Raw genomic sequence first — 25,345 nt, forward strand, 5'->3', positions numbered from 1 at the left:
TTGAATAGCTTCATTGTGCATCACTTGTTTTGTATATTATTTCATTATTATTATTTCCCTTCTTTTTCTGCTGTATTAAACCATCATTATATCAACCCCTAAGTTTAAATTTTTTTTCTGTTTCTCACCCCAGTCCCGTTGTGGAAGTGTGTGTGAATGGCTGTATGATGCTCAACTGATTTCCAGGTTAAATCACAACCCAATATACTTTCTAAAAATTTCCACCATACGTAATTAATCACAGTTTAGAAGCAATGATTTTCCAGAGTTTATATTCAGAGGAAATGAATTCTAAAATCTGCTTATCTTTTTTTTTCTTTTCATTTACATGGGAGGTACTCAGAGAAATTTAACAGCAGCACCTGGCAAATACTTATGTAAATTTCTACATTTGGAAACTTTCTTATAGAAAGAAGTACTTTAAAATCTTCAGCCTAAGAATCTTTGAATAAGACAAGCTGGAGGGAACCTCTGGCTGTCCAGCCTATTTTAGTCCAATTTCCTCTCAAGTTAGGGAAAAGTTAGGTCAGGTTTCTTAGGTCTTTCCCTAGTTGAGAGTTCAGTATCTTCATGGACAGAGAATTTAACATCTCTCTGGAAATCTACTTCCACTGGCTATCTGAGCAGGTATAAGTGGATCTAACTTTTTACAGATTATGTCAATTTTCTTTTTCCCTGTTTTGGACCTGTGAGAAGTTTCTGGTTTCATCTTTCCTATACTAAAATTTGCAATTAGATCTTTTCACAGTCTCTTTTGTCCAGGCTGGATAAGTCTGTTTCCCTAATTTTATAGCCTCATGCATTATGTTCTTCAACTTCTTAACCATTTTAGTACCTTTATGTAGGTTTTTCTAGTTCGTTAATACATTTTTGGACTGTAGGATATTGGACACAGTATTCCAGACAAGGCCACACTAGTGTCAAACAGATAAGCTAATAGTTTCTCTTCAAATGCTGGCTATATTCTTGCTCATGCAACCCAATAAGGGGCTAGTTTTCATTGCTGCAGAAGTGTACTGCTGACTCAGCTTGTGCTTCACTAAACAATTTCGTCAGAGCTGCAACCTAGCAAGTATTTTTGAATGGCATGATCCTGTTCAAGCTGCAGAAACTTTCTCTTCTGAATTTAATGAGATTCCTCTCTGCTTGTTCTTCCTTCTTGTATAAGTTTGTCTAAATATCAGTCATGCCCTACAGGGTGCCATCTGCAAGCTTCTTCAGGATGCATTCAATCCTGTACTTCAGATCCATGATGAAAATATTATATAAATTCATCCCCAATTGGAATACTGGGGAATGCTGCAATAAACTGACCACTAGCTTGAGTTTGAACAATTGGCCTCTGACAACTGACCTGATGGTCTTGTCAGTTCTTCATGCAAATCCAAACCTTATGCTCTAAATTTGGCTACAGGGATACGGTGGGGAACAGTGTTGTGAAAATTTTTCCTCGGAGAAGGTGATCAGGCTGGCCAAGAATAATTTCATAGAATCATAAAATGGCTTGGGTTGGAAGGGACCTTGATTATCATCAACTTCCCACCCCCCTGCCATAGGCAGGGTTGCCTATTGCTAGATCAAGTACTAGATCATATTGCCCAGGACCCCAACCAGCCTGGCCTTAAACACCTCCAGGGATGGGTCATTCACAATCACTCTGGGCAACCTGTTCCAGCATCTCATCACTTCCTCAGTAAAAAACAAAAAACTTTCCCCCTGACGTCTAATGTAAATCTCCTCTCCTTTAGTTTAAAACCATTCCTCCTTAATCCATCACTATCTACCCATGTAAAAAGTTGATTTCCCTCATGTTTGTAAACTCTCTTTAAATACTGAAAGGCTGCAGAAAGGTCTCTGCACAGAATTATCCTTTTCAGACTGTACTGAAGCCCATTTCCTTCAGCTAGTCTTCATAGCAGAGGTGTCCCATCCTTCCGGGTATCTTTGTGGCCCTCCTCTGGACCTTCTTCCAAAGCTCCACATCTTTCCTGTGTGTGGGGTCCCAAACTTGGACGCAGAATTGCAGTTGAGAGTTCCATTCCTTTTGCCCACGGATGCTGTTATTCCATCACAGAAGGCCAACAGATTGATCAGGTGTGATCTTTTGGTGAAGCTGTGCTGTCTTGGATCATGAGCTCATCTTTCATATGCCTTAAGTTCATTACAGAGAGTGATGAGGTGCTGGAACAAGCTGCCTAGAGAGGTTGTGGATGCCACATCCCTAGAGGTGTTCAAGGCCAGATTGGATGGGGCCCTGGTCTGCCTGGTCTAGTATTAGTTGTGGAGGTTGGTGGCCCTGCATGTGGATGTGGCAGGGGGGGCTGGAGATTCATGATCGTTGAGGTTCCTTCCAACGCTGGCCATTCTGTGATTCTGTGCCTTAACATGCCTTTCAGGATGATCTGTTCCATGATCTTCCCAGGCACAGAGGTGAGGTTCACCAGCATGTTGTTTCCTGGATCTCCCTTCCTCCATTTATTTTAAATTAGAATGACGTTTCTATTTTTTCCAGTCCCCAGTGACTTTGCCTGATAGTCATGACTTTTCAAATATGATGGAGGCTGGCTTGGTAACCACATCAACCAGCTCCTTTAGGTCCCTGACATGCCTGTAGTCCGACCCCACAGTCACACTTGTACACATTCAGTCTCATGAGGTGTTCTCAGATTTGCTCTTCTCTTACACTAGGGAAGAGTTTTCTCCCCCAGTTCCCACATAGAGGTTCAAGATCAGGGATGTGAGAATACTGGCTGCCAGTGAAGACTGAGGCAAGTAACTCATTGAGTACCTCAGCCTTCTCCGTATCAGTTGTAACCAGTTCTCCTTTCTCATTTATCAGAGGAAGTATGCTCTCTTTGGCCTGTCTCTTCTGATTTATGCACCTGTAGAATCCCTTCCTGCTGTTTTTAACATCCCTTGCCAAGTTCACTTCCATCTGTGCCTTGTCTGTCCTAATTCCATCTCTATATGTTCATTCAGCATTCCTGTGTTTTTTTCCCTGGTGATATGTCCTTAATTCTACTGCCTGTACTCTCCCTTCTTTTCCCTCAGTTTGTCCAACAAGTCCTTTCCAAACCATGCTGATTTCCTACTTTCCCTGTCTGCTTTCTTGTTCTGAGAGATGGAGAGCTTTTACTCTCAGAAAGGCATCTTTCTGAGAGTAGCCAGCCTTGTTCCACTCCTTTGTCTCTAAGGACTTCTTCTGAGAACTCGTCCAATAATTCCTTAACCTGAAGTTTGTTCTCCTGAAGTTTTGCACTGACAAAAGCTGTCTTTTCCTAGTCACTTACTTGTGCTTCATGTGTTTGGAAGGATTTTCATAAAGGCATTCTTTATAATCTTTTGGTGATCTGATGTGAGCTTGAGAGATCTGCAGTTGCTGGAGTTGTTCTTGCCTTTTTTGGAAACCAGAAATAAATACATATATTTTCTCCAGTCACTGTGAATCACACTTGATCTTTACTGCCATTGGAAGATGTTAAACAGCAGCTTTACAATGCGGCAGACCAAGAGCTCCTGGATGCATACTGTTAAGTAGCATGAAATTCCACACACACCATTTATTTGTGTAGTCTCTAAATTGTTCCTGCTGTTTTGATTACTAGTTTTCTCCCCAAAACATCTCAGTTGTATTGTGAATTCAGAACCCTGAGTGCAGCCTCTGCCATGTCCTTCAGTTTCCTTTTGAAGTAGAAATGCATATAGAATGGTTTCCAGAATACCTTCTCTTCACGTTCCTCACAAGTTTCATTTCTTCTAAATTTTGACCTTTCTCCTTTTATCTCCATATTTCTCAGCAATACTTCTATGTTCCTGTTGAGTAGCTTGTCCCTTCTTTCACCTTTTGTATGCTACTGTTTTGCATTTGAGATAAAGTACCTCAGAATTCCCTATTCAGCCCTCAGCAGCCTCCTTCTATGACTACTCATTTATGTACAGAAAGAGATGGATCACTCTTGAGCTTTGAGGAAGCTGCCCTTGAAGTCAAACAAGCTCCCCTGGGCCCTCTAGCTCTTCAAGGCATTATCCCATGAGAGCCTGTCTACCACTTCACAAGCAAGTTAAAATCTGTTCTGCTGAACTCCAAGGAGTTTATCATATTACTTGCCTCCCTCATATCTCTCAGGATTTTCAACTTGTAGTTATTAGAACTGCAGCTGGCATTGAGTATCACTTCTTTGAATTGTTCTTTGTTTCTACACCTAATTCCTTTGTCCAATGCCTGCATTAAAAAGAAAATTCTTCCCAGTGAACTCAGGAATCTAGTGGATTGATTGCCAGTTACTGTGCTGCCATCCATAGAGTTGTTGAGGTGATTAAAGTCTCCAGTAAGAACCTGAATATGTGGTTGAGAAGCTTAGTAATTTAAAGTTTTAATCATTTCTTCTTGATCTTCTTAACACTTAATGTCTGTAGTGAACATTCAACATGACTTCCCTATTGGCTTCTCCATCTCTGTACAGCAAACCTCTGTTCATTCAAGGTCCTACTTTGCATGGGGTACAGCTTCTCCTTTTGTTTCCACTTTGCATAAAAGCCTGTGTCCATCCATCACAGCACTCCAGTCAGGTGAGCTTTCCTACTAAGTCTGTAATCTCAGTGACACCACAGTTTTGTGTGTACTTCCAGTTTGCCCAGTGTGCTTCCTTCCCATGTGACAAATTTCTGTGCACAGGCACATGAACTGAGCTTCCAGTCATGTTACTGTCCAAGGAGAAAATAAATAGACTAACTTTGGCCTGCCCCATGTGGTATACTCTGGGCCTGTTCTTCCATTCACTTGTAGGTTTTGACCTGTATCAATGATGAACTTAGTTTGGAGCTCTCCTCACTATTTTGCCAGGCAGAGCTTATGTCTCTCCTGCAGTTTTCATTCCTTGAAGAAGATCCTGTTGTCAAATAGCTCAAAGCCCTGTTGCTGATCAAGTTGCTTGTTCAAGTGTTCTGAAGGAATATGACAATCTTGCCTGAGCTTTTCCCCTTGCATCGAGAACTCCTGTGGGCTTCTGCGCCTATCAGCCTTATCCCAGAGTAATGTCAACAACCTTTACTGCTCAAATTCTCCCTCAGCAATATTATGGGTAGGTATGTGGTTGACTCAACTGTGGTTCATTAACAAAGGATAGCATTTGTCTTCTGTAATAATTTGTAAAGGTTTGTTGCATCCCTGGAGGCATTCAAGGCCAGGCTGGATGTGGCTCTGGGCAGCCCGGTCTAGTGGTTGGTGACCCTGAAGATAGCAGGGGGGTTGAAACTCGATGATCATTGTGGTCCTTTTCAACCCAGCCCATTCTATGATTCTATGATTGTGACTGATTCGGCTATTAATACAGTTCCTCACAGAAAATAGCTATTTTATAAGCATTTATCCTAAAAAGAAAATACAAGAGATAATAACCATGAAAGAAACAGAGATTTGGTTTTTCATGTCTACTGCTTGCATTCAATATCAATCAGTATGCAGCAAAAAAAAAATTTAATCAATGCTTTGAATGTCATAAGAAAACATTTTTTCTAACCTTTTGGTTGTCTGATTTTAAATGTGTCTTTATCCTTCTAGTAAGATGTAGTGAGCAGGATTCAGAAAAAAAATAATGGTATAAGTTCATAGTATCGTCAGTGTCTACTAAAAATCTGTTCTCTTTCTGTAGATGATGCCCTATTTGGTAGTGTTTACTGATGTAAGTACAGGAAATATGACCCTGTACATACATAGCTGTCTAGCAGGAAAGAAATTTTGCACATGATTTGTAATTTTGTGAATTTACCCTGTTAATAAAAACTCAAATGGGGATCTACAGCTAATATAGAACTTCTATGAAAGCAAATACTTTGGTGTAGCTTCTGCCAAGAAATGCAAATCATAGCACAATAGTTAAACAATTTCTTAATAATTGATTTCTGTACACTGAAACTTTGCCTTAGTGGATTTGTTTTTCAATTCATGTGGGGAGTGAAATTTATGATGGATGTTGGGCATTCCTTATTTATTTAATTTTATCACTCTGGAACATACAGACATAGAAGGGGCTAGTCCTTTCTATTCTCTATGTCTTCGGGTAGAGAATGCTACCATTTTCTTCAAGGCATTTTCATGAAAACAAATTTTAATGTAAATCATAGAATCATTCCACTGTGCCATTCAAGATAATATAGAAGATTAAAAATAAAGCTAATATAACTAAAAATAATATTATCCTTATTCTTTGTTGCGTGTTTAACTGATGCTGGCAAATTGCAATTTTCTGCAATTTTGTTGCTTAATATTTTAAGAAACATTGAGAAGCTGGTGTTGAGTAATTAATACATTATCTAACTGAGCAATTGCTGTTTCTACTAGAAAAAATTATAGTGAATGACTAACTCTAAGGAAGATAGATACAACATTCATTCTTGTATCTATAATATTGCTTTCTGTCTTCTACTCAGTATAGCCCTGCAGAGAGTAATGAGACAGAACTGCACTGTGATGGCTTATAATGAATTCTGATCAGAGGTCAGAATGATTTAGCCAGTTTCATTTTTAGAGCATTTTGATCATTTGTGTGTAAAAACGTTTGTTTGTTTATGTCCCTCAATAAACAATTATTTTTGTGTGTAAAATTATGGCAGTTTCCAAATTGAAAAAGATAGGGAAAAAAAAAAAAAAGCAACAACAAAACAACAACAAATGAAAAGTTCAAAACCAAGAATTTATGGGAAGAAAATGGTTTACAAATTTATTGTCTTAAAAAAAATTGACAAGGTGTATCATTTAGTGATCCATGTATATTCTTCTGCTTTTTTTGCCCTGCAATGTGAAAAACTCTTTGTTGTCTCTATCTTAACTGCTGTATCAGTGTCACAGTGTCTTCTTTCATCTTGGGGTTGCAGTATTTTGCTGTAAATTCTGAAATATTTTGAAAATCAATTTAATTCTTGGTAGTAACTTCACTAATAGCTGTTTATGATATGTGGCTACTTCTAAGAAGAACTTTGTATGATTAGGTTCTCAATTCTCAATAATTCTGAGGATCTCTAGTTGATTATAGTTATATGAAACTTGATTTTTTTTATGCTAACATTAGGAATACAAATTGGATTAGCAACATCATAATTGTAAGCTTTTTCACACAGTGAAAATAGCTACAAGAAGAGCATGTAATATATTACACTACGTATTTTATAAGAATAAAATGACCAAGTAATGTGAACTACATGTCAGAAATGTACACAAGCATCAAGTAATAGGTTTAAGATTTAAATCAATTATTGGAGAAGTGATTAATATATAATGAATAATATATAATGAAGGTGTTAGAATAGATAAAGGAAGAGAAGATTTTATGATTAATGATAGAGTAAGAAAATTGAATACAGAGATTCAGAACTGATATTTTTAAACACCTATCAAGTTGAAATTGAAGTTCATCATGGTGTTCACACTTTCTCCTGCATTATGAGGTCAGATATAAACCACTATGTCCAGATAGATACAAGTTAGAATGAAACAAAAATCTCTGAGACAGTCATAATGATGAAGGATTGCATAACTACATGTGAACTTTTGGAAATAACTGGATTAAAGTTCCTAGTTAATAAAAAATGTAAGTGAAACATGCAAAACTCATTGGTTTGTCCTTAAAGCATTCAACATTCTCCCTTTTTGCTTCAAAATAATCTCAAAAGAGGATTCAACTATTAATTTGTTGTAGATTGTTATTTTAGGGAATCCGTTCAGTGTTTAAAAAAAAAAAAGAAAAAGAACAAAAACAAAAGAAGAATTCTTCTGGTGAAGAATTATCATATCACCAGAAAAGAGTTTACAATGCTTAATTGAAAAGAATCTTTACAAAATATCCAGATCTTTTATTTCCATAGGACAGTGGATGAGATTACAAATTTATGATTATCAAAAATCTAAAGCTTGCTATCCTTTTTTAAAATCACATTTTTTGCAAAGTAATTGTAGCGGAGTTGGGGTTTGGATTCTGTTTGCTCAAACACGTACTGTCAGTAGATGAACTTTTCTGCCAGGTTAGTTGGTAACTGTCACGCAGTTAAGTAGATGGATCTATGCCTGTGATAGGGGAGCAGTAAGTCCATGGGCCCACTGGCCCCCAAAAATGGGAAGGGAAAAAGAAAAGGGGTAGGGGTAGGGAGATGGGAGCTGTGCTCAAGGGAAGAAAAAAAAAAAAAAAAAAAACAAAAAAAAACCAACCCAGAACAGTGGCAACGATCTAAGGAGGTAAGCTTATTTTACTAACTATGACATCGGAATGCAAGATAACACAATGTAATACAATTTAATTGAAATTGAGACTAATAAATCAAATAAAATAGGGGAGAAAGGGAGAGAGAATGTTCTGAAACCAAGCAAACCTGAAAAGCATACGGCTTGGAAGCATCCCCCCACTCTGCCAGGCAGTGAGCAAAAGCAAAAAAACAAAACAAAACAAAAAAAATTAATGGACCAGATCCCGTGACTTCCATGATGTACCTTCCTCTCTGGTCATGGGGTGCCCTGGGATATGCAGTTCTTCTTCTCTTTTGAGATCCAGGTATCTGGACTATTAACTCTTTAATTACCCATGCTTTGCATGTTGTTATGATGTGGAATACCAATAGCAAAAATTACAAAACCATGACGTTAACTAACCATGATAATTTCTGCAATTTTTACAAAATCCGACTGTACTTGAAATCGAAATTATTTTGAAATTTCCTTTGAAAAGCCCAGAGAGAGAAAGAAAATTCATCTCAGATGCATGGGTTAAAGATTATTTAATTAATTTGGAGATCATCAACAGCAAAAGAAGAAACTGAGAAACTGAGGCAAACTGATAGACACTCATCTGTGCTACAATATATCTAGATCCAAGTAATTTTTTTACGTGTTTCCAGTTCTTAAAACACAGAAAAGAAGGACAGTGTTTGGCTTTTAACTATCCAAAATAAGTAATGGAATCATAGAATGTTTTGGATTGGAAGAGGCCTTAAAGACCTAGTTGCAACTTTTCTTCCTTGGGCAGAGTTGTAATCCACTAGATCAGGCAGCCCAGTTTCATCCCACCTGACCATGAATGCCTCAAGGGATGAGGGCTTGCTCCTCTAGGCAGCCTGTTCCAATGCTTCATTATGCTTTGAATAAAGAATTCCTTCCTAACATCTAGCCTTAGTCTCCCCTGTTTAAGTTTAAAACCATTCCTCCTTGTCCTATAATTGTCAAATAAGATCTATACAAGACTAAAGCATGATTGAATATGAGCAAGTAAAACTGTATCCTTTGATGGTTAATTAGTTGACTGACTTAGCCAACTAATCAACTATCACCTTCTGCCTCTTATTTGTTCAGTAGCACCTGATAAACTTGCATATGGTGTTCTTTCTGTTCCTGTGAACACTGGTGTGCTCCGCTTGGTGCAAACTTCGCAATATTACAATGTTACTGTCATCATTTTCAACATATTGAAGCTGATATTCGCTCTCTGCAGAGTTCACGATCATAATCTGCTGATTCGTGTGACTTAACTGGTTGAGATGCATTTCATGGTGTGACAGCTGTGCATTTCCAGAACGTGGCTTGTCCTTCATATTCTTGTTGCCACTGTTGAAACACACTATCCGCTACCTCACTGTGCTCACATCCACTGTTTGGTCTCCATAAATTTTCACCAGGCATCAATAGACATCAATGGGTACAATTTTTTCCACATGAGGAATTCTCTTACACACTCTTGCTTCATATGCACTTTCATGCCAGATACCATTTTGTCAGACTGCCCCTCTGCTGTTTATTAAATGGCAACAAAATAAATAGCATATTGGTGGGAAGGTTCAGCCTCTACTGCCATATCTCAAACAACCTTAGATGTTGTGGGCCAACATAAAAAAAAAAATAGGATATATGATTTTCAGAAAAAAAGTAATATTTTTCATTATCTGCAGTAATTACATAGTGATTCTTTTTATTTGTATATACATCTTCACAAGCCAACAGTATGCACTTGCAGCCTGGAATGCCAAATGCATCTTGGGCACCATCAAAAGAATTATGGCTAGCAGGGCAAAGGAGATGATTGTCCCTCTCTGCACTGCTGTTGTGAGGACCCACCTGGAGTATTGTGTCCCTACTGAGGGTGCCCTGCACAAAAAGATGTAGAACTGTTAGAGCAGATCCAGAGGAAGGCCACAGAGACGATCAGAGGACTGGAGCACCTCTTTTGTGAGGACAAGCTGAGGGAGCTGGGCTTGTTCAGCCTGGAGAAGAGAAGGCTCTGAGGAGATCTCATTGTGGCATTCCAGTACCTAAGAGAACTTATCAACAGGAGAAGGATCAACTTTTTGCACGAGTAGATAGTGATAGGATAAGGAGGAGTGGTTTTAAACTAAACAAAGGGATATTTAGCTTACACATTATGAAGAAATTTTTCACTCAGCGAGTAGTGAGGTGCTGGCTCAGATTGCCCAGAGGAGCTGTGGAGGCCCTATACTTGGAGGCATTCAAGGATAGGTTCGATGGGGTCCTGGGCAGTCTGATCTAGTGGGTGGCAGCCCTGTACATGGCAGAGGCATTGGTACTAGGTGATCTTTAAGGTCACTTCCAGCCTAAGCCGTTCCATGATTTGATGATTCTATGATATATTTGTTACTGTTTTATCTAGACTACTTGTATTTCCTGTATGTATTTTATTTTCAAATGGTGCAAGCCGTATGTATTTGCATGCACACTTGATCTAATATGCATGTTTTCTTAGTTTCAAGCACTTAAATCTTACCACTTAGAGATCCAAATATTTGTAGCTTTACACTTCAAGTAGTCATTTACACTGATAGAAACAGCAGTTTGTGCAGTTGCTCATAACTTCAAAATAACCATGAGTGCTTAGAATTAATTACTTGCATGTTTTAACAACCAATTTGTTAATCACTTAAGAGTCTGAATTGTTGAAGCCTGAAGCAGTATATCCTATAAAATTGCTTCTAGCACAGCAATGCATTAAGATTTCCATGCAATGTCCTAGCTTCACAGAAGCATCAAATAGAGAAAACTGTGGCCAAGGAGAGTGTCTAATCCAAGAGGTGAACTAGCTCTCAGGCCTGCTGGTGAAACACAACTTATGCCCAAAAGGCCAAACTCTACCCAAAAGTAGTGTTGGCACATCCTGCCTGCCTATGCTAACTCTTATGTGACTTACTGTGTTACAGCATTCAACAGTTTGGTTGCCTCAGAGTGGATGCTGTGTCCATATGAGGAAACCTGGAAACCATAGACTTTTGGAACATAAAACATATGTCAGTGGCAATACAGATTTATGTGTTCCTACCTGACTAATATCTGCTTTCCACTTCTGTGCTAATTTGGTTCCTTGCAGATCTCATAGAAATGCTGTTCTTGAATTGATTAAAAAGCAATGCATCGCTCCAGGGCAGATAGGTGGAATAGACTGAGATCCTCCATTTTTTGTTGATAGTATACAGTGTATAAATTTAGAGTCCTGTATGTGATTACCAGAAATAATTAGCTACATAGCCTTCCTTGTCAGCTGTAAAAGTCAAAGCTTTACTGCTCAAAGCTTAGTACAGTGCACTGCAGCATAAATAATGGGTAGTACTGAAATTCCCACTAATATGTTACTTAATGCCAGTTTAAGCACAATGGGAGATGATGTCACTGAAAATGTTGTCATAGCAAAACGTAATGGCACATACCCAGTACCAAAGCATTTTGGACAACCTAGGAAGTATATGGATAATTAAGAATATGGAGGAAATATGTGGATAACTAAGTATATGGATGAGAAAATAATCCTTTCTGTCTTTCAAAGGTACAGATATAACCTATACGCTTTTATTAACTGGAACTCCTATCCTAACTATTCTTTTATTTTGATTCCTAAAATAACTAGCTAACTAAGTACATAAATATACACAATTACGGCAAAGCATGAACAAGTGTAAAACTTGAAAAATAGAGGTGGAAATCAGCAGTTTTTGTTGTTTAATGGTTCACACAAACTCTAATATGGATGATGACCACAGTGAAAATCAATAACTAGCTGTTACATTCTGTACTGAAATATTGGCAGAATATGTATGAAATTAATTTGTTCTTTGCTCTGTTGATGATCTTATGTGAAGTGCTTTAAAACTACAGAGTTTAAAATAAAAATGGAAGAAAACATAATTTTAGATATTACTGGATAACAAATCACAATTTTCCTTTCTTATTATATATTATATAATTTTAAAATTCTTATCTTTAAATGTATTGTGCATCAGGAATTTAACTCTGATCCCTGACTTTATGCATCAATTCTTTAAGTTTCCCACTTGCCTTTTCCATCAGCAGCACAATGGCTCTTTCAGTATGCACTGAACTGCAGGCCAGGAACTGAATGAGAAGAAAAAAAAAATAACAGGGCCCAGACAAGAAGACATTATATTTTGTGAAAAGAACTGCCCTCCTCTGTTTGTGTTCCAACAAATTATGAAGTTTTTATCAAGTTTGTGGTAGCTAAGTATGTATACATTTACACACCATATTCTCATCTCTAGATTGGAGAGATACATATTTGAAGGCTGGACTACTGTGTTGATAAAGAATTGGCTGGATGTATACAGCCAGAGGCTTTTAGTCAATGGCTCTGTGTCCATGTGGAGGCTGATCACGGATGGTATTATCCAAAGATCAGTCCTGGGATCAGTGCTTATTAACATATTTATCTAAGACCTAGCCCATGGGTTTGAGTACACCCTCAGCAAGTTTGCTGATGTCACTAAGCCGAGTCATGCAGTTGACACAACAGAAGGAAGCATGCCATCTGAAGGGATCTAGACAGGTTTGAAAAATGGGCCTTTGTGAATCTAATGACATTCAACAAGGCCAAGTGCAAGACTGGGGCAATCCCAGATATGTGTACAGACTGGTAGAAGAAGTCATTAAGAGAATGGACTTTGTTGAGAAGGACTTTGGGGTTTGAGTAAATGAAAAATGAATGAAAATCTTGACACGAGCCAACAGTATTGTCTGTTTGCAGCCCAGAAAGCCAACTGTACCCTGGGCAGCATCAAAAGGGCAGTGGTCATCAGGTTAAGGGAAGGTATTTCCCCTCCAGTTCGTCCTTGTGAGGCCCCATCTGGAGTACTGCATCCAGGTCTGGGGTTCCTGACAGATAGTGCTGCTGGACCGGGTCCAGAAAAGGACCACAAAGATAATCAGAGGACTGGAGCACCTCTCTTGTGAGAACAGGCTGAGGGAGCTGGGCTTAGAGAAGGCTGTGAGGAGATCTCATTGTGGTTTTCCAGTACTTAAGGGAACTTACCAGCATGAGGAAGACCAACTTTTTACACGAGTAGATAGAGATAGAACAAGGAGGGATGTTTTTAAACTAAATGAAAGGAGATTTAGCTTAGATGTTAGGAAGAGATTTTTCACTCAGAGGGTAGCGAAGCATTGGCTGAGGCTGCCCAGAAGAGCTATGGAGGCCCTATACCTGGAGACATTCAAGGGTAGGTTGGATGGGGCTCTGGGCAGCCTGATCTAGTGGATGGTAGCCCTGTACATGGCAAGGGTTGGAACTAGATTATCTTCAACATCCCTTCTAACCCAAGCCATGATTCTCTGATTTATGTCAAATAAATGCAAAAAAAAGAAAAGGGGGGGGGGGGGGGGGGGGGGGGGAATATTTTTTGAATCTATTCGGAATCTTTTCTCCTTTTTAGTCACACCATTGTCCTGTAGAGTGCTTAAGTATTAAATAAAATATTCTGTTTCTGATTTGCTCCCAGTCCTCCCTTTAATTTTTGTCCTTTATTATCTATTTGCCCTTTTTCAGTAGTCTCCTTTTTAAAATGTCCAGCCAGTTTTCTTCTTCCTTTGATTCAAACGAATTCTTTTTCCTTCAAATCTTCCCTTATAACTCATTTTCACTGACAGTCTTTCAACTGTGATTGAAAGGAGCAATTCTACTCCTATTCTTATGCTACCTTAATTAGCTATTCAGTTATTATTCTAATTAGACTGTAAGTTCCTTGTGTCATGCACCTTGTCAAGCTATTTGTTTTTAAATCTCCGCATGCACTTATATTATGTAAATAATGCCTAATGATAATAGCAGTAAGTAGAGATGATAAAATGGGTAAAAATGAAACATTTATCTTCTGATCATTCACCTATGCAGAAATATTTTAGTTGCTGTTGCTATAGCTTCCATAGCCACATTGTAACACACTGAAAGCTACTTAATGAATTTTTAACTTTTAATATCTATGAATTGCATGGGTTGTGTGTTATGGTTTTTTTTTTATCATTATCTGTTTGTTTTTAATTGTTTTAATGCTCAGTTAGTAACACTCAGAATATTTTCAAAGCTTTCAATAAAATCTTGGGGGAACAGCAAAATCTGTCAAACTCTGTTTTGTAAGCATATTGAACATCATTCCAGACTGAACAAAAGATTATTATGCTCTGTTTTTAAAATTTAGCTAATAACCATAAAATAGAAAAAATATTATTAGCTGATGACATGTGAACCTTAGAAATTCCATCTGGAAACAAAGCATTGAAAATTTGCCATCTGTAAACATCCCAATTCAGAACAAATAATGTAGAATGAATTATGTGATTTTATTAATGCTTCCTAGATTAGAAGAGATTTTCAATCTATAGGAATATTTTTTTTCTACAGTTCTTTACAATTCCAAGAAATTAAATAGAACATTAGAATTATTTTTAAATCCATACAATGGAGCCAAACTGAATTTCTGTGATTCTCTGCTCAGGTGTTTCTTAGGTTACCTCTGTGGATACTTTCATAGGACCAAACTATGGTTTCTTGGTTTCTTCAAATCACCTTGTACTAGATGTCTCTGCTGAATTTATCCTTGTTTGTCCTGGAGCTAAAGAAAAGAAGTAAAAAAAAAAAGAAGAAATCAATCAAACAAAAAAGAACAGAAACCCAAAATCTGTTGATCTAATGCCAGAAAATTTTCTGTTTTGTTTGGAAAGAGATTTTTTTTTCTCTGTATGTGCATATTTGGGGGTGCTGTATGCACAGCAGAGAAAGGCTTGGTTCAGTAAGTCAGAAACAGGGTGATGCTTTATTTATTTACAGTGCAGTTGCACTAGTAATCACTATTCTGTTCATCAGCTGAAGGAGCATGTGGAGGGACACTGCGTGGGACAAGTGGAACTATTTCAAGTCCTCACTTCCCTTCAGAGTATGAAAATAATGCTGATTGCACCTGGACCATATTGGCTGAGCCAGGAGATACAATTGCTTTGATTTTTACTGACTTCCAGTTGGAAGAAGGATATGACTTCTTAGAGATCAGTGGAACAGAAGCACCTTCAATATGGTAAGTGAGAGCTTTTGTAAAGATCCATGTTTCTGCTTTCCTTTGTTGGTATTTTTAAAAGATATTTAAGGGCAGCTGTGCTTTCAATCTGTAATAGCTACTTTGTTAGATATTTTACTTTGGTGTCTTTTCATCCTCCAGGGCTGAAAACAATAATCTTTTTCTAGTACTTTCCAAATCTTCATTCTCCTCCATCTTCAAGAGTTATATTGGTAAAATGTCTTAGCAGTGAGCATTCACTGCTGTTCTACATTTGAACTTGGTACAAGTATGTTAGCAGATGCTATATCTTGAATGGTTGGCTTATCGTGATATTGTACTTTTTGAGCAAAATTCAGCCTCATAGAAAAACAGGAACACATAGAGAGCAAATAGATGTCATCTTATTCTAAACAGGCTGTAAATCAGTTCTATTTCTGTACTCATGCTTTCTTTCTTTTTTTTTTTTTTTTTTTTGTTGACTCGTTAAAATTTTTGGTTTAGGAATATTAGGGCTTAGCAATATTAGCAATAATTAGCAATAATTAGGGCTTAATTAATTCAGGATTAGTAATTGTAATACTCAAACTTCTTTCTCTGTACCAAATAAAAGATGATAGTTCTTCTTATGAGTTATTTTAACTGATTAATTTACCCAGCAGTTTCTATTAGGATTTTTCTGCAAATAACATATAGAGGCTTTATATTGTTTTCATCTCTGAGAAGAATGCTTTGTGTTTAGCATATGCCATTGCTACAAAGTGTAGCCTTGGAGAAAAAAAAAAACAACAAACTAAAACTACTACAGACCTGCTGCTCAAACGTGGCCGATGGATATTATCTTCAGAATGCTCTTTCTGGAGATCTAATGAATCTCACTTTTATTTTTAAGGCATAATATGCTAAGCAATGAAATATATTTTGTGAAGTTCTAGGTAGCATCTGATGAGTTAAAAAAACTTTTGTCAAATGAAAATTTGCATCCTTAGCAAATTTTGCTCTGGGATACTACTGGATTTTGTCTCAAAATTACTTTCCCATTTTTCCAAGTGACCACAAGTTGTATAACAGCAGCCACTGAAATAGCTTTGTATAAATTAAGTGCTCATATTTTACTTTCTGAAATACAATGTGTAAATACCTCATTTGCCTCACTGTCAGGCAGAAACATGGACAACATTCATCAGTTTCAATGTTTTATTATTGTGGGTTCTGAGGAGCAAATGCTGAAATCTGGAAAGAGAAGAGCTAATGGAATCTTATTACAAGACATAAAAATCCGTCCATTTGGTTTTATGTGATAGGCTCTAATAGCTACATGAGTATATATTTGCAGCAGTATTCCAAGAAATTCACTTGTTACTGAACTTTAACATATAAATATAGGAATTGTTTTACATTCTGTGTTTCTATGGTTCTGTAGTTTACAGACAATAACATTTACATATACATATCCATTCCCCAGAAGATTTCTCAGAATAGGTGATGTAAAAGAATATATATAAAGCAAAGGATACATATTTTGCATTGGTCTTGTATGGTATTGATCACTAGTAGTGCTTGAAATCAGAAATATCATAAGAATCTTCTTTTTCCTAGAATATAATCTGAACATTTTTTTCTCTCTGTTTTGGGGCTGGGTTTTTGTTTGTTTGTTTGTTTATTTGTTTGCAGATATTTTTATTAGCATGCTTAATCTTATCATGAAAAGAAAAATGTGGAATTTATGATATGTTCCTGTGGTCACTACTAAAAGTTTGAAGAAGCTATGGGAAGTTTTATAAGAAATGTTTAAAGGATTATTGGATAAATTGTAATGATGCTACACATTCAGCTATATTTAAACCAGAATGGTTACCATAGTGACATTGGAGCCATGCTAAATGTAGTGCGTGCTGTAATCTACTAAAATCAGCTGTGCTCAGATGTGAAATTATTCCATACTTAAAACTAATGGTCTAGAGGTGTGTCACCCTAAAATGTGATTTTATTTTTAATTGGTGCCTTTTATTGTATCTGGCACCATGTCAACAGATTTCTGCAGTAACTGTTAAAAGACATGTATGCCATTAGTGCAGTGTGGTAATTATGTTGGTTCTTTCCCTTAAAGGAATATTTGCTGAATAATAAGCTAAATATTTTCCTACTGAAAAGCCCAGAAAAACAGATATGTTAGTACTGGAAAACTTAAAAAGAGAATAATTTCAGATGGTGATTCTCTAGTGATTTTAGTGTATGGTGCAGTAGCTCTACATTAACCTTCCCTCTCCAGAACTATCAACAAGATTATAAACGATTCCATGACAATTACAGGAAAAGCTGAATGAACCTTTTAGAAACAATTAAGTAAAGTGATGGAAATGCTAGAACAAATAGAAACTACATGCTGAGGAAAAATAATCTTATGTGTATATAAAATCTATATATGAGATATTCTATTGTATACTGGTGTAGGGAACCTGCTTTGGCAGAGGGGTTGGCATCAATGATCTCTGGAGGTCCCTTCCAACCGCTACAATTCTGTGATTCTGTGATTCTGTTCCATTCCAGTCCATTCTATTATATTTTTCCTGTGCCTCACATGTTTCTAAACCTTCTTTAAGATTTTTAGTCAGTTTTAATTTTATCTAGCTGTTTGTAGGTTTGTTTCTCAATGCACTGAAAAGGAGAAAGGAATTTTTTATTTTTTTTTACTTACAAAGGATTATTTGAAAACTATGCATGCAGTCTATCGTAATGATATTAGTTTATAAAAGATTCAAGTGACATTACCTCACTGTTCATTGTATGTCCAGATACAACTAGAGAGTCCAAAGTTGTTGACATTTTTTTGTCTAAGTAAGGGGCAGTTATGTAGATCTGGGTCTTGAATGGATGTTCGTATATAGATGTATTTTTTTATTTCTTCTTTGAATCAGTGTGAGTGTCAGTGGGCTTAAAAAGATGTATACTAGTGCTTGCAAAGTGAATATGATCAGGTAGAGTACATTTTCTAGTTTTTAAGGGAAGTAAAATTATTATTAGTTATATTGTAAATGGAAGAAACCTTTCTGAATTTGAATCAGTTTGGTTAATCTGTTATTACATAGAAAACCTAAGGTGTAAGATACGTTCTGGGAGCTTATCGGAAAACCTTCTGTCTGGAGTCCATCTTAAAGTCCACCAAATGTCTGGATCTTTAAAGATTCTGAAGAGCTCCTGTGTGATGAATTATTAGAAGTGGAATAAACTTTCACATAATTTCTCTACATTAAATCTCATTTTAAATGGCTCCAGATATGTCTCTTTATATTTCAACTGAAATTATGTTGTATTTGAAATTAAAACAAGGTTGGATCTAGAGATGGCATTAAGAAGTATCTAGAAGTCCAGAATGAACTTGATATGTTTTGATGTAAAATCAGTAATATATATCTTGGGGAAATCATTCTTTTGAAAATCTTTTTGTGAGTCTTCTCAAAGACTACCCCTCAACATTGTTATCGATGCAAATATGTAGATAGATAGATAGGTAGATAGATAGTTAGCTAGATAGATAGACAGACAGACAGACAGACAGACAGATTTGGACTATTTAGCTATTTCCAGATGAGGTAAAGCTGAGCAATTCACATGGCTGTAGATAAGTCAGACTAGGGCATTTTCTTTCAAGTATGTGTTTTTGCCATAACTTTTGCAAAATTAAAAACATATTTGAAAAAAATATATAGCATTACAATATGAACAAAAGGCAATTATAAGAATAATTCTGCTATTGCTACTTTTTAACTTGAAATCTTAATATTGAACACATCTTGTTCTTATTATTTTCTACTTTAGTATACAATACTAACATTATCTGACTGCTTCCATTTAGATCTACAATTTTTATCCTTTTATTTTCTTTTCATTTTTTTTTTGCCAATAGAAGAGAACAAACTGTACCTCATATTTAATTTTATTCAAATAGATTTCCTAATACTATTTTAAAATATCTTTAGAATTAATTGGACTTCCTTATAAATCACCTCAATACCCTATTGAAAGACCATGGAAATTTATGTGAATGTGAGTGTTTTGGAAGCAACAGTAATGAATTGCTATATTCTTGGCATACATTTTGACATAAGTCACTGTAGTTATCTGAAACCTCTTCCTGGTTCTGTGTTAATGAATTAACTCTTTCTGCAATTGAGTCATAATGGCAATTTGCATTTCTTAGATAAATTTATGTACTTATATATATAAGTTCTTAGACATTATTCTAATCAGTAGCATTCAAACCGGTTTATTTCTTTTGTTTCTAGAAATCTATCTTAGTCTTACTTCTTGAATGAGAATATTCAGTTGTGTAAATCACCCTTTTAATAAACAACTATATATGAACTGATTATCTCAGAATTACATGATTATACAGCTGAAGAGCACCATCTATTGGCTTAGTGTGAAAAGGTGTGCACTCTCAATAAAGTTGTTATATACCCTTGACAATATAAGGGTCTTTTTATTTTCTTTTCCTTTTCCATCAAATGCAAAAGACAGTGCCATGACTATGCAATGTGATGGAAGCAATTAGATCCCAAACTTTTCACTTTAGAAAACTATTACATTATGTATTTGTAACAATTTATTTATTTTTGCCTATATAGAGACATGCTACTGGTCATCCTTGTTTTTCACCATGGAACTTTGCTGAAACTCTGCCTGTTCATATATATATATATATATATATATATATATATATATATATATATTTGTTGTTGTTGTTGTTGATGCTGGTATATGGTTCTCTTGCTATTTTATTAAATATATTTTATGAGGAGATGAGCTTTGCTGGTCACAATGAGGCAGATTTAGATTCTAATTACATAATGAAGACAAAGCCAAAGAATATGATAAAGTTTAACAAATAAGCAGAAATGTATCATCTGAGTTTGTATGTGATCTCTGAGTTTCTGGCACTGCACTGCAAGAAATTGGATTATGGAGGCAGTCGGGACTTTGAGCTGGGGACAATGAATCTAAGATATGAAGAATGTCCTTTGGGTGGATTGGAGGATAGCTTTTAGATAGACAGATTTTAAGGAGCTGCTAAAGGTTTGGAAATATCTTCTGGATGGTAGAGTGTGTTTGGTTTCTGTCTGGGAATTTTGCTCTTCAGAGTAGCCATGGTGAGAGTTTTGAGCTATAAGTCACACCAGATTTTACAGTGTGTCATTCCAAATGTGCCTGGGAGGTGTACTCAGGTCACCACTACCACCTGCACAGAGTGAACTAAACATCTCAAACTCTTAGGAAACACACCATGACCAATGTTACCATATTTGCATGCTAGCTATATTTTCTTTTCCCTCAAAGCAGGACTATCTTGGTACATTTTCATCTCCTGTGTAGGACAGCAGTGGAGCCTGGCTGATCATCTTCTTTCTTGTTACAGATATGGTAGACTTACTAGCATTCTGTGTGTTTTTTTCAACAGGTACTGGCCCACATAGTGATAGCAAGTGCTGAAATACATATCCAAATCTTCTAATCTTTGGGTAGTGATGTAAGAAAATGCTAACTTACTTTTGGATAACATCTTTCCTTTGGATTATGTTTTGATCTTGTATTCAGAGATGCAGGTTGATTAAAATAATAAGAAAAGAAAAGAAAAGAAAAGAAAAGAAAAGAAAAGAAAAGAAAAGAAAAGAAAAGAAAAGGAAAGGAAAGGGAAGGGAAGGGAAGGGAAGGGAAGGGAAGGGAAGGGAAGGGAAGGGAAGGGAAGGGAAGGGAAGGGAAGGGAAGGGAAGGGAAGGGAAGGGAAGGGAAGGGAAGGGAAGGGAAGGGAAGGGAAGGGAAGGGAAGGGAAGGGAAGGGAAGGAAAGGAAAGGAAAGGAAAGGAAAGGAAAGGAAAGGAAAGGAAAGGAAAGAAAAGAAAAGAAAAGAAAAGAAAAGAAAAGAAAAGAAAAGAAAAGAAAAGAAAAGAAAAGAAAAGAAAAGAAAAGAAAAGAAAAGAAAAGAAAAAAAGATGTTAAAAGAATTTTTGTTAAGGCCCAATTAGGAAATATATAATAGAAATCTTGAGAAAAGTCTGATGTTTGTGTTTGAAGAAAACAAATCTTAAATGCATTATTTTCTCTCTTGTAATCATAGAATTATAGAATGCTGGCAGGAAGGATGTTCATCTAGTGCCCTCTGCCCTGACATAGGCAGAGTTGCCATCCAGTAGCCTGCCAAGGACCTCATCCAGCCTGGCCTTGAACACCTCCAAGAATGGGGCATCCACAGCTTCTCTGGGCAACCTATGCCAGTGCCTCACTGCTCTCTCAGTGAAGAATTTCCTCCTAACACCTAATCTAAATCTGTCCTCTTCTATTTTAAAATCATTCCCCTTTGTCCTACCACTATTGGACTATGAAAAAATTCTCTCTTCTGCTGGTAAGCTTTCTATAAGTAATGGAGGGCCACAATGATGTCTCCCAAGACTTATCTTCTCCACGTTAAGCAAGGCCAGCTCCCTCAACCTTTCTTCATAAAAGGGGTGCTGCAGCCCTCTTTGTAGTCTTCCTCCTGACCCATTGACAGCTCTATGCCCTTCTGGTGCTGGGAGCCCCTGGCCTGACAAAACACATCACAGCACGGAGGGACAATCACTTCCTTTTACCCTGAATAATATACACATATATAACTGTACAGATAAAAGTATTTTGATACTTTTGCAAAGTCTTTTACCCTAAAAAATGGATGGTAAGTTAATTTAATGCTAGCAGTACTGACTGTAAACTAATATCTCTTACTTGTGTTATCTGTATAGGAACAGAGACCACTTAGCTGCTAACGATGTCAGCCTGTGAACAGTGTATAAAGTGAGAAGTACAGAAGCAGTGAATTGATGCCTAATTCACAGAACACTATTGCTTTCTTTGCACCTATTAATTTACAGCCTACCGTGCTGAAGAAGTATAAAGTCTTAATTCATAGCACATCACAAACTGACAGGAACATTAGAGTGACAAACTGTCTTAAGGAAGCACTGTGACCTACAGTATAATTTTCCACCACATTTACAATAACATGAAAAGCACTAAATTTTTAAAATTAAGCATATGAACAAAGTTTAAATACATTAAGAGGAAGCTTGGATTGCTTACCTGCAAAATACCACTAATATTACTATCTTTCTAAACAGGCTGTCAAATCCTGGGGATTCAATATGAGCCTAAAATTTCTTTCTAGTAGTGCAATTGCATTGTTCTAAAATATGTATGTATTTGGCCTAGTTTTCTTGCAAAGTCCTTGACAATAGAGTCAGGAAAATATATTCTAACAATGAAACTGCTTATGTCAGTATATTCAGAAAATGTTAGAAGCTTTTCTTAGAGCTATTTATGACTCATTTTTTTTCTTCCCTTTACACGGTACCTACTCCTTTACTGTCAGACTGAAGTGTATCATCCTAGTAAGACAAAATCTGCAGATATTATCTTTCAAAATTGAGATTAAAGTCTTTTTCCAGTTTTTGCCATACAGCCCTACTAGAAATTCAAAATCTGCTTACAGTCACATTGATTCTCAAAACTTATTATACTACCTTTCTTTGCCTACAAAAAATTCTAAAGCTGAAGCTGGCCTTGACTAATATAATACTATGGACATCTATGTTAACAGACGTATAAGGAAAGAGACTAATGAAGAAAATTTTGATGTGAATGTGTGTATGCATATGAATGTGAATAAAAGTTACAAATATGAAGAAGTAATATAGTTCAATTCTGGGCAAATCACAAAGACAAACAGTCCTGGTATATCAAAGTTATCCTGGCATGAGTAGTGGCCTTAAGTGAGGATCATTCAATCATTGTTGGCTTTTTTTTTTTTTTTTTTTTTTTTAAAGTAATGATAGAATTTTAGAATACAAAAATTGAGGGAATGTATTTGAGACAAGAATATTTTGAAAACTTCTACTAAAATATAGAACATAACATCTGAGTCTGGAGCACGAGTCTTATGAGGAGCAGCTGAGGGAGTTGGGATTGCTTAGTCTAGAGAAGAGGAGGCTCAGGGGAGACCTCACTGCACTCTACAACTTCCTGAAGGGAGGTTGGGTTGGTGAAGAGGGGTTTAGCCACTTATCCCAGGCAACGAACAGGACCTGGGAAATGGCTGCGAGTTGTATCACAGGAGGTTAGGTTAGACATGAGGAAGAACTTTTTCTCTCAGAGAGTGGTCAGGCACTGGAATGGCTGCCCAGGGAGGTCATGGAGTTGCTGTCCCTGGCAGTGTTCAAGAGGCGTCTGGATGAGGAGCTGCGAGATGTGGTTTAGTAGCTTGTGGTAGCAGCGGTAATGAGAAGACGGTTGGACTAGATGATCTTATAGGTTGTTTCCAACCTTGTGATTCTATGATTCTGTTTCCAACCTTGTAATTCTATGATTCTATCATCCTCCTTCCCTTCCCCATTACCCTAATTCATAATAGCGTCCATCCTCCCCTTCCCCATCTCTCTAATTAAGATTTGTAATAAAGTGGTCAGACCAACATTTGAACTGTTGTTTCTTAATCTCACACTGGGTATACAGATATTAAAAGAACCTCCTCTCCCTCCTATATATTGGAGCAAGACACTTGCATGGCTCTTCTACTAAAACCAATGCTGTTGTATACGTTGGTTCAGAGTAAACCCATCAATTAGCTATTCTTACAGTAATGTTAAGAAAATACCTTGGCCCTTTGTTTATTTATTTACTTAGCACACAGAATGCATCAATTACTTCTTTCACTCTAAGAGAATGCTGAATTGAATTTAAATAATGTGTTTATTGATGGTCACCTTTTTTTCAATGTGTGCACAGTAGGCCAGTGTTTGGACTTAATGTGTTTTCTACAAAGGACTGTGCCTAGATAATACTGTGCTGCATTTTATCTCAGATGTTTTGCAGAAATAATTAAAGAACAAGAAGTTTAGATATGATATGTAGCAATCTTGGAAATATTCCAAAGAATTTGCTGGAAAAAAAGCAACACTTTTTTTCTGGTTAGACAGTTTAACCAATTATGCTAACTTATAGTAAAGAAAATGAACATAAAATATAAAACTTGAAAATGCAGATTAAATTTTTATTATATTGAATGACATGTAGTTATTAAGCATATAAATTACTTATTTAGTGTTCTAATTTTTGCATCTTACGCTATACTGTATGCAAAGGGCAGAAAAGAAAAACAACCAGTCAGGAACTTACATTAGTTGTATCAAACTAACATTAATTTAGTACTGTTTTTAATACTAGTTTTGCTTTCTTCTGATGTGAGAAAAAATAACAGTTGTAGAAGTAATAGTAGTAGATTTAGTAGCAGCATAAGAGTAAATTTTCCAACATAGTGCAAACATAAACAAAAAGGTTATTGGAACATCTTAGGTATTATAAGAGAGCACATTTAAAAGACAGAGAAACGAATACTTTGTCTTTAGTAATTATTTATGGATATTTTAAAATTTAGTTTTAGTCTTCCCTAACCTGATGAATTCAGCATTTCTTTTAATAAAAGACATAATTTGAATAACTGTTACTTAAAATCCTAGTAAAATATCTTTCTAGTAGTTGCATCGTGGGAATCATTGAAGACTTTTTCTCTTATGAACTGCATAGAGTTAGCAGTTCCTCCAGGAGATTGAGGGCTGCATCTCAGTTTCACAGACTGTATACAGTATTTATCTAGAACTTCATAATGGATCAGGGCAATCCCAAGCAGAAATTCAGGATGAGAGAAGAATGACTTGAGAGCAGCCCTTGACAAGGATTTTGGAGTGTCAGTCGATGAAAGTTGATGAAAGGGCCATGAAGAGCTGCTGCTCTTCAGCCTGGAGAAGGCTCCAGGAAAACCTTTTAGCTGCCTTCCAGTACTTGAAGGCGGCCTACAAGAAATCTGAGGAGGGGATTCTTATAAGTACATGTAGCAACAGGATGAGGGAAAATGCCTCCAAACTGGAAGTCCATAGATTTAGAGTAGATATTAGGATACTAGGAAGTAGTTCTTTACTGTAAAGGTGGTGAGACCCTGGAAC

General features: G+C 36.5%; 1 protein-coding gene across 1 annotated transcript in view; it reads left to right on the forward strand.

Moving 5' to 3' along the window:
* Positions 1 to 25,345, forward strand: part of CSMD1 (CUB and Sushi multiple domains 1) — a gene marked incomplete at both ends in the record, with an annotated part of 996,476 nt that overhangs the window by 529,754 nt on the left and 441,377 nt on the right. The window contains one exon of the mRNA XM_079550635.1: positions 15,132 to 15,339. Coding sequence (XP_079406761.1) covers positions 15,132 to 15,339 — 208 coding nt within the window. The remainder of the gene's footprint in view (positions 1 to 15,131; positions 15,340 to 25,345) is intronic.

This window comes from Tetrao urogallus, assembly GCF_951394365.1.
Source record: "Tetrao urogallus genome assembly, chromosome: 2".
Lineage (NCBI taxonomy): Eukaryota > Metazoa > Chordata > Aves > Galliformes > Phasianidae > Tetrao > Tetrao urogallus.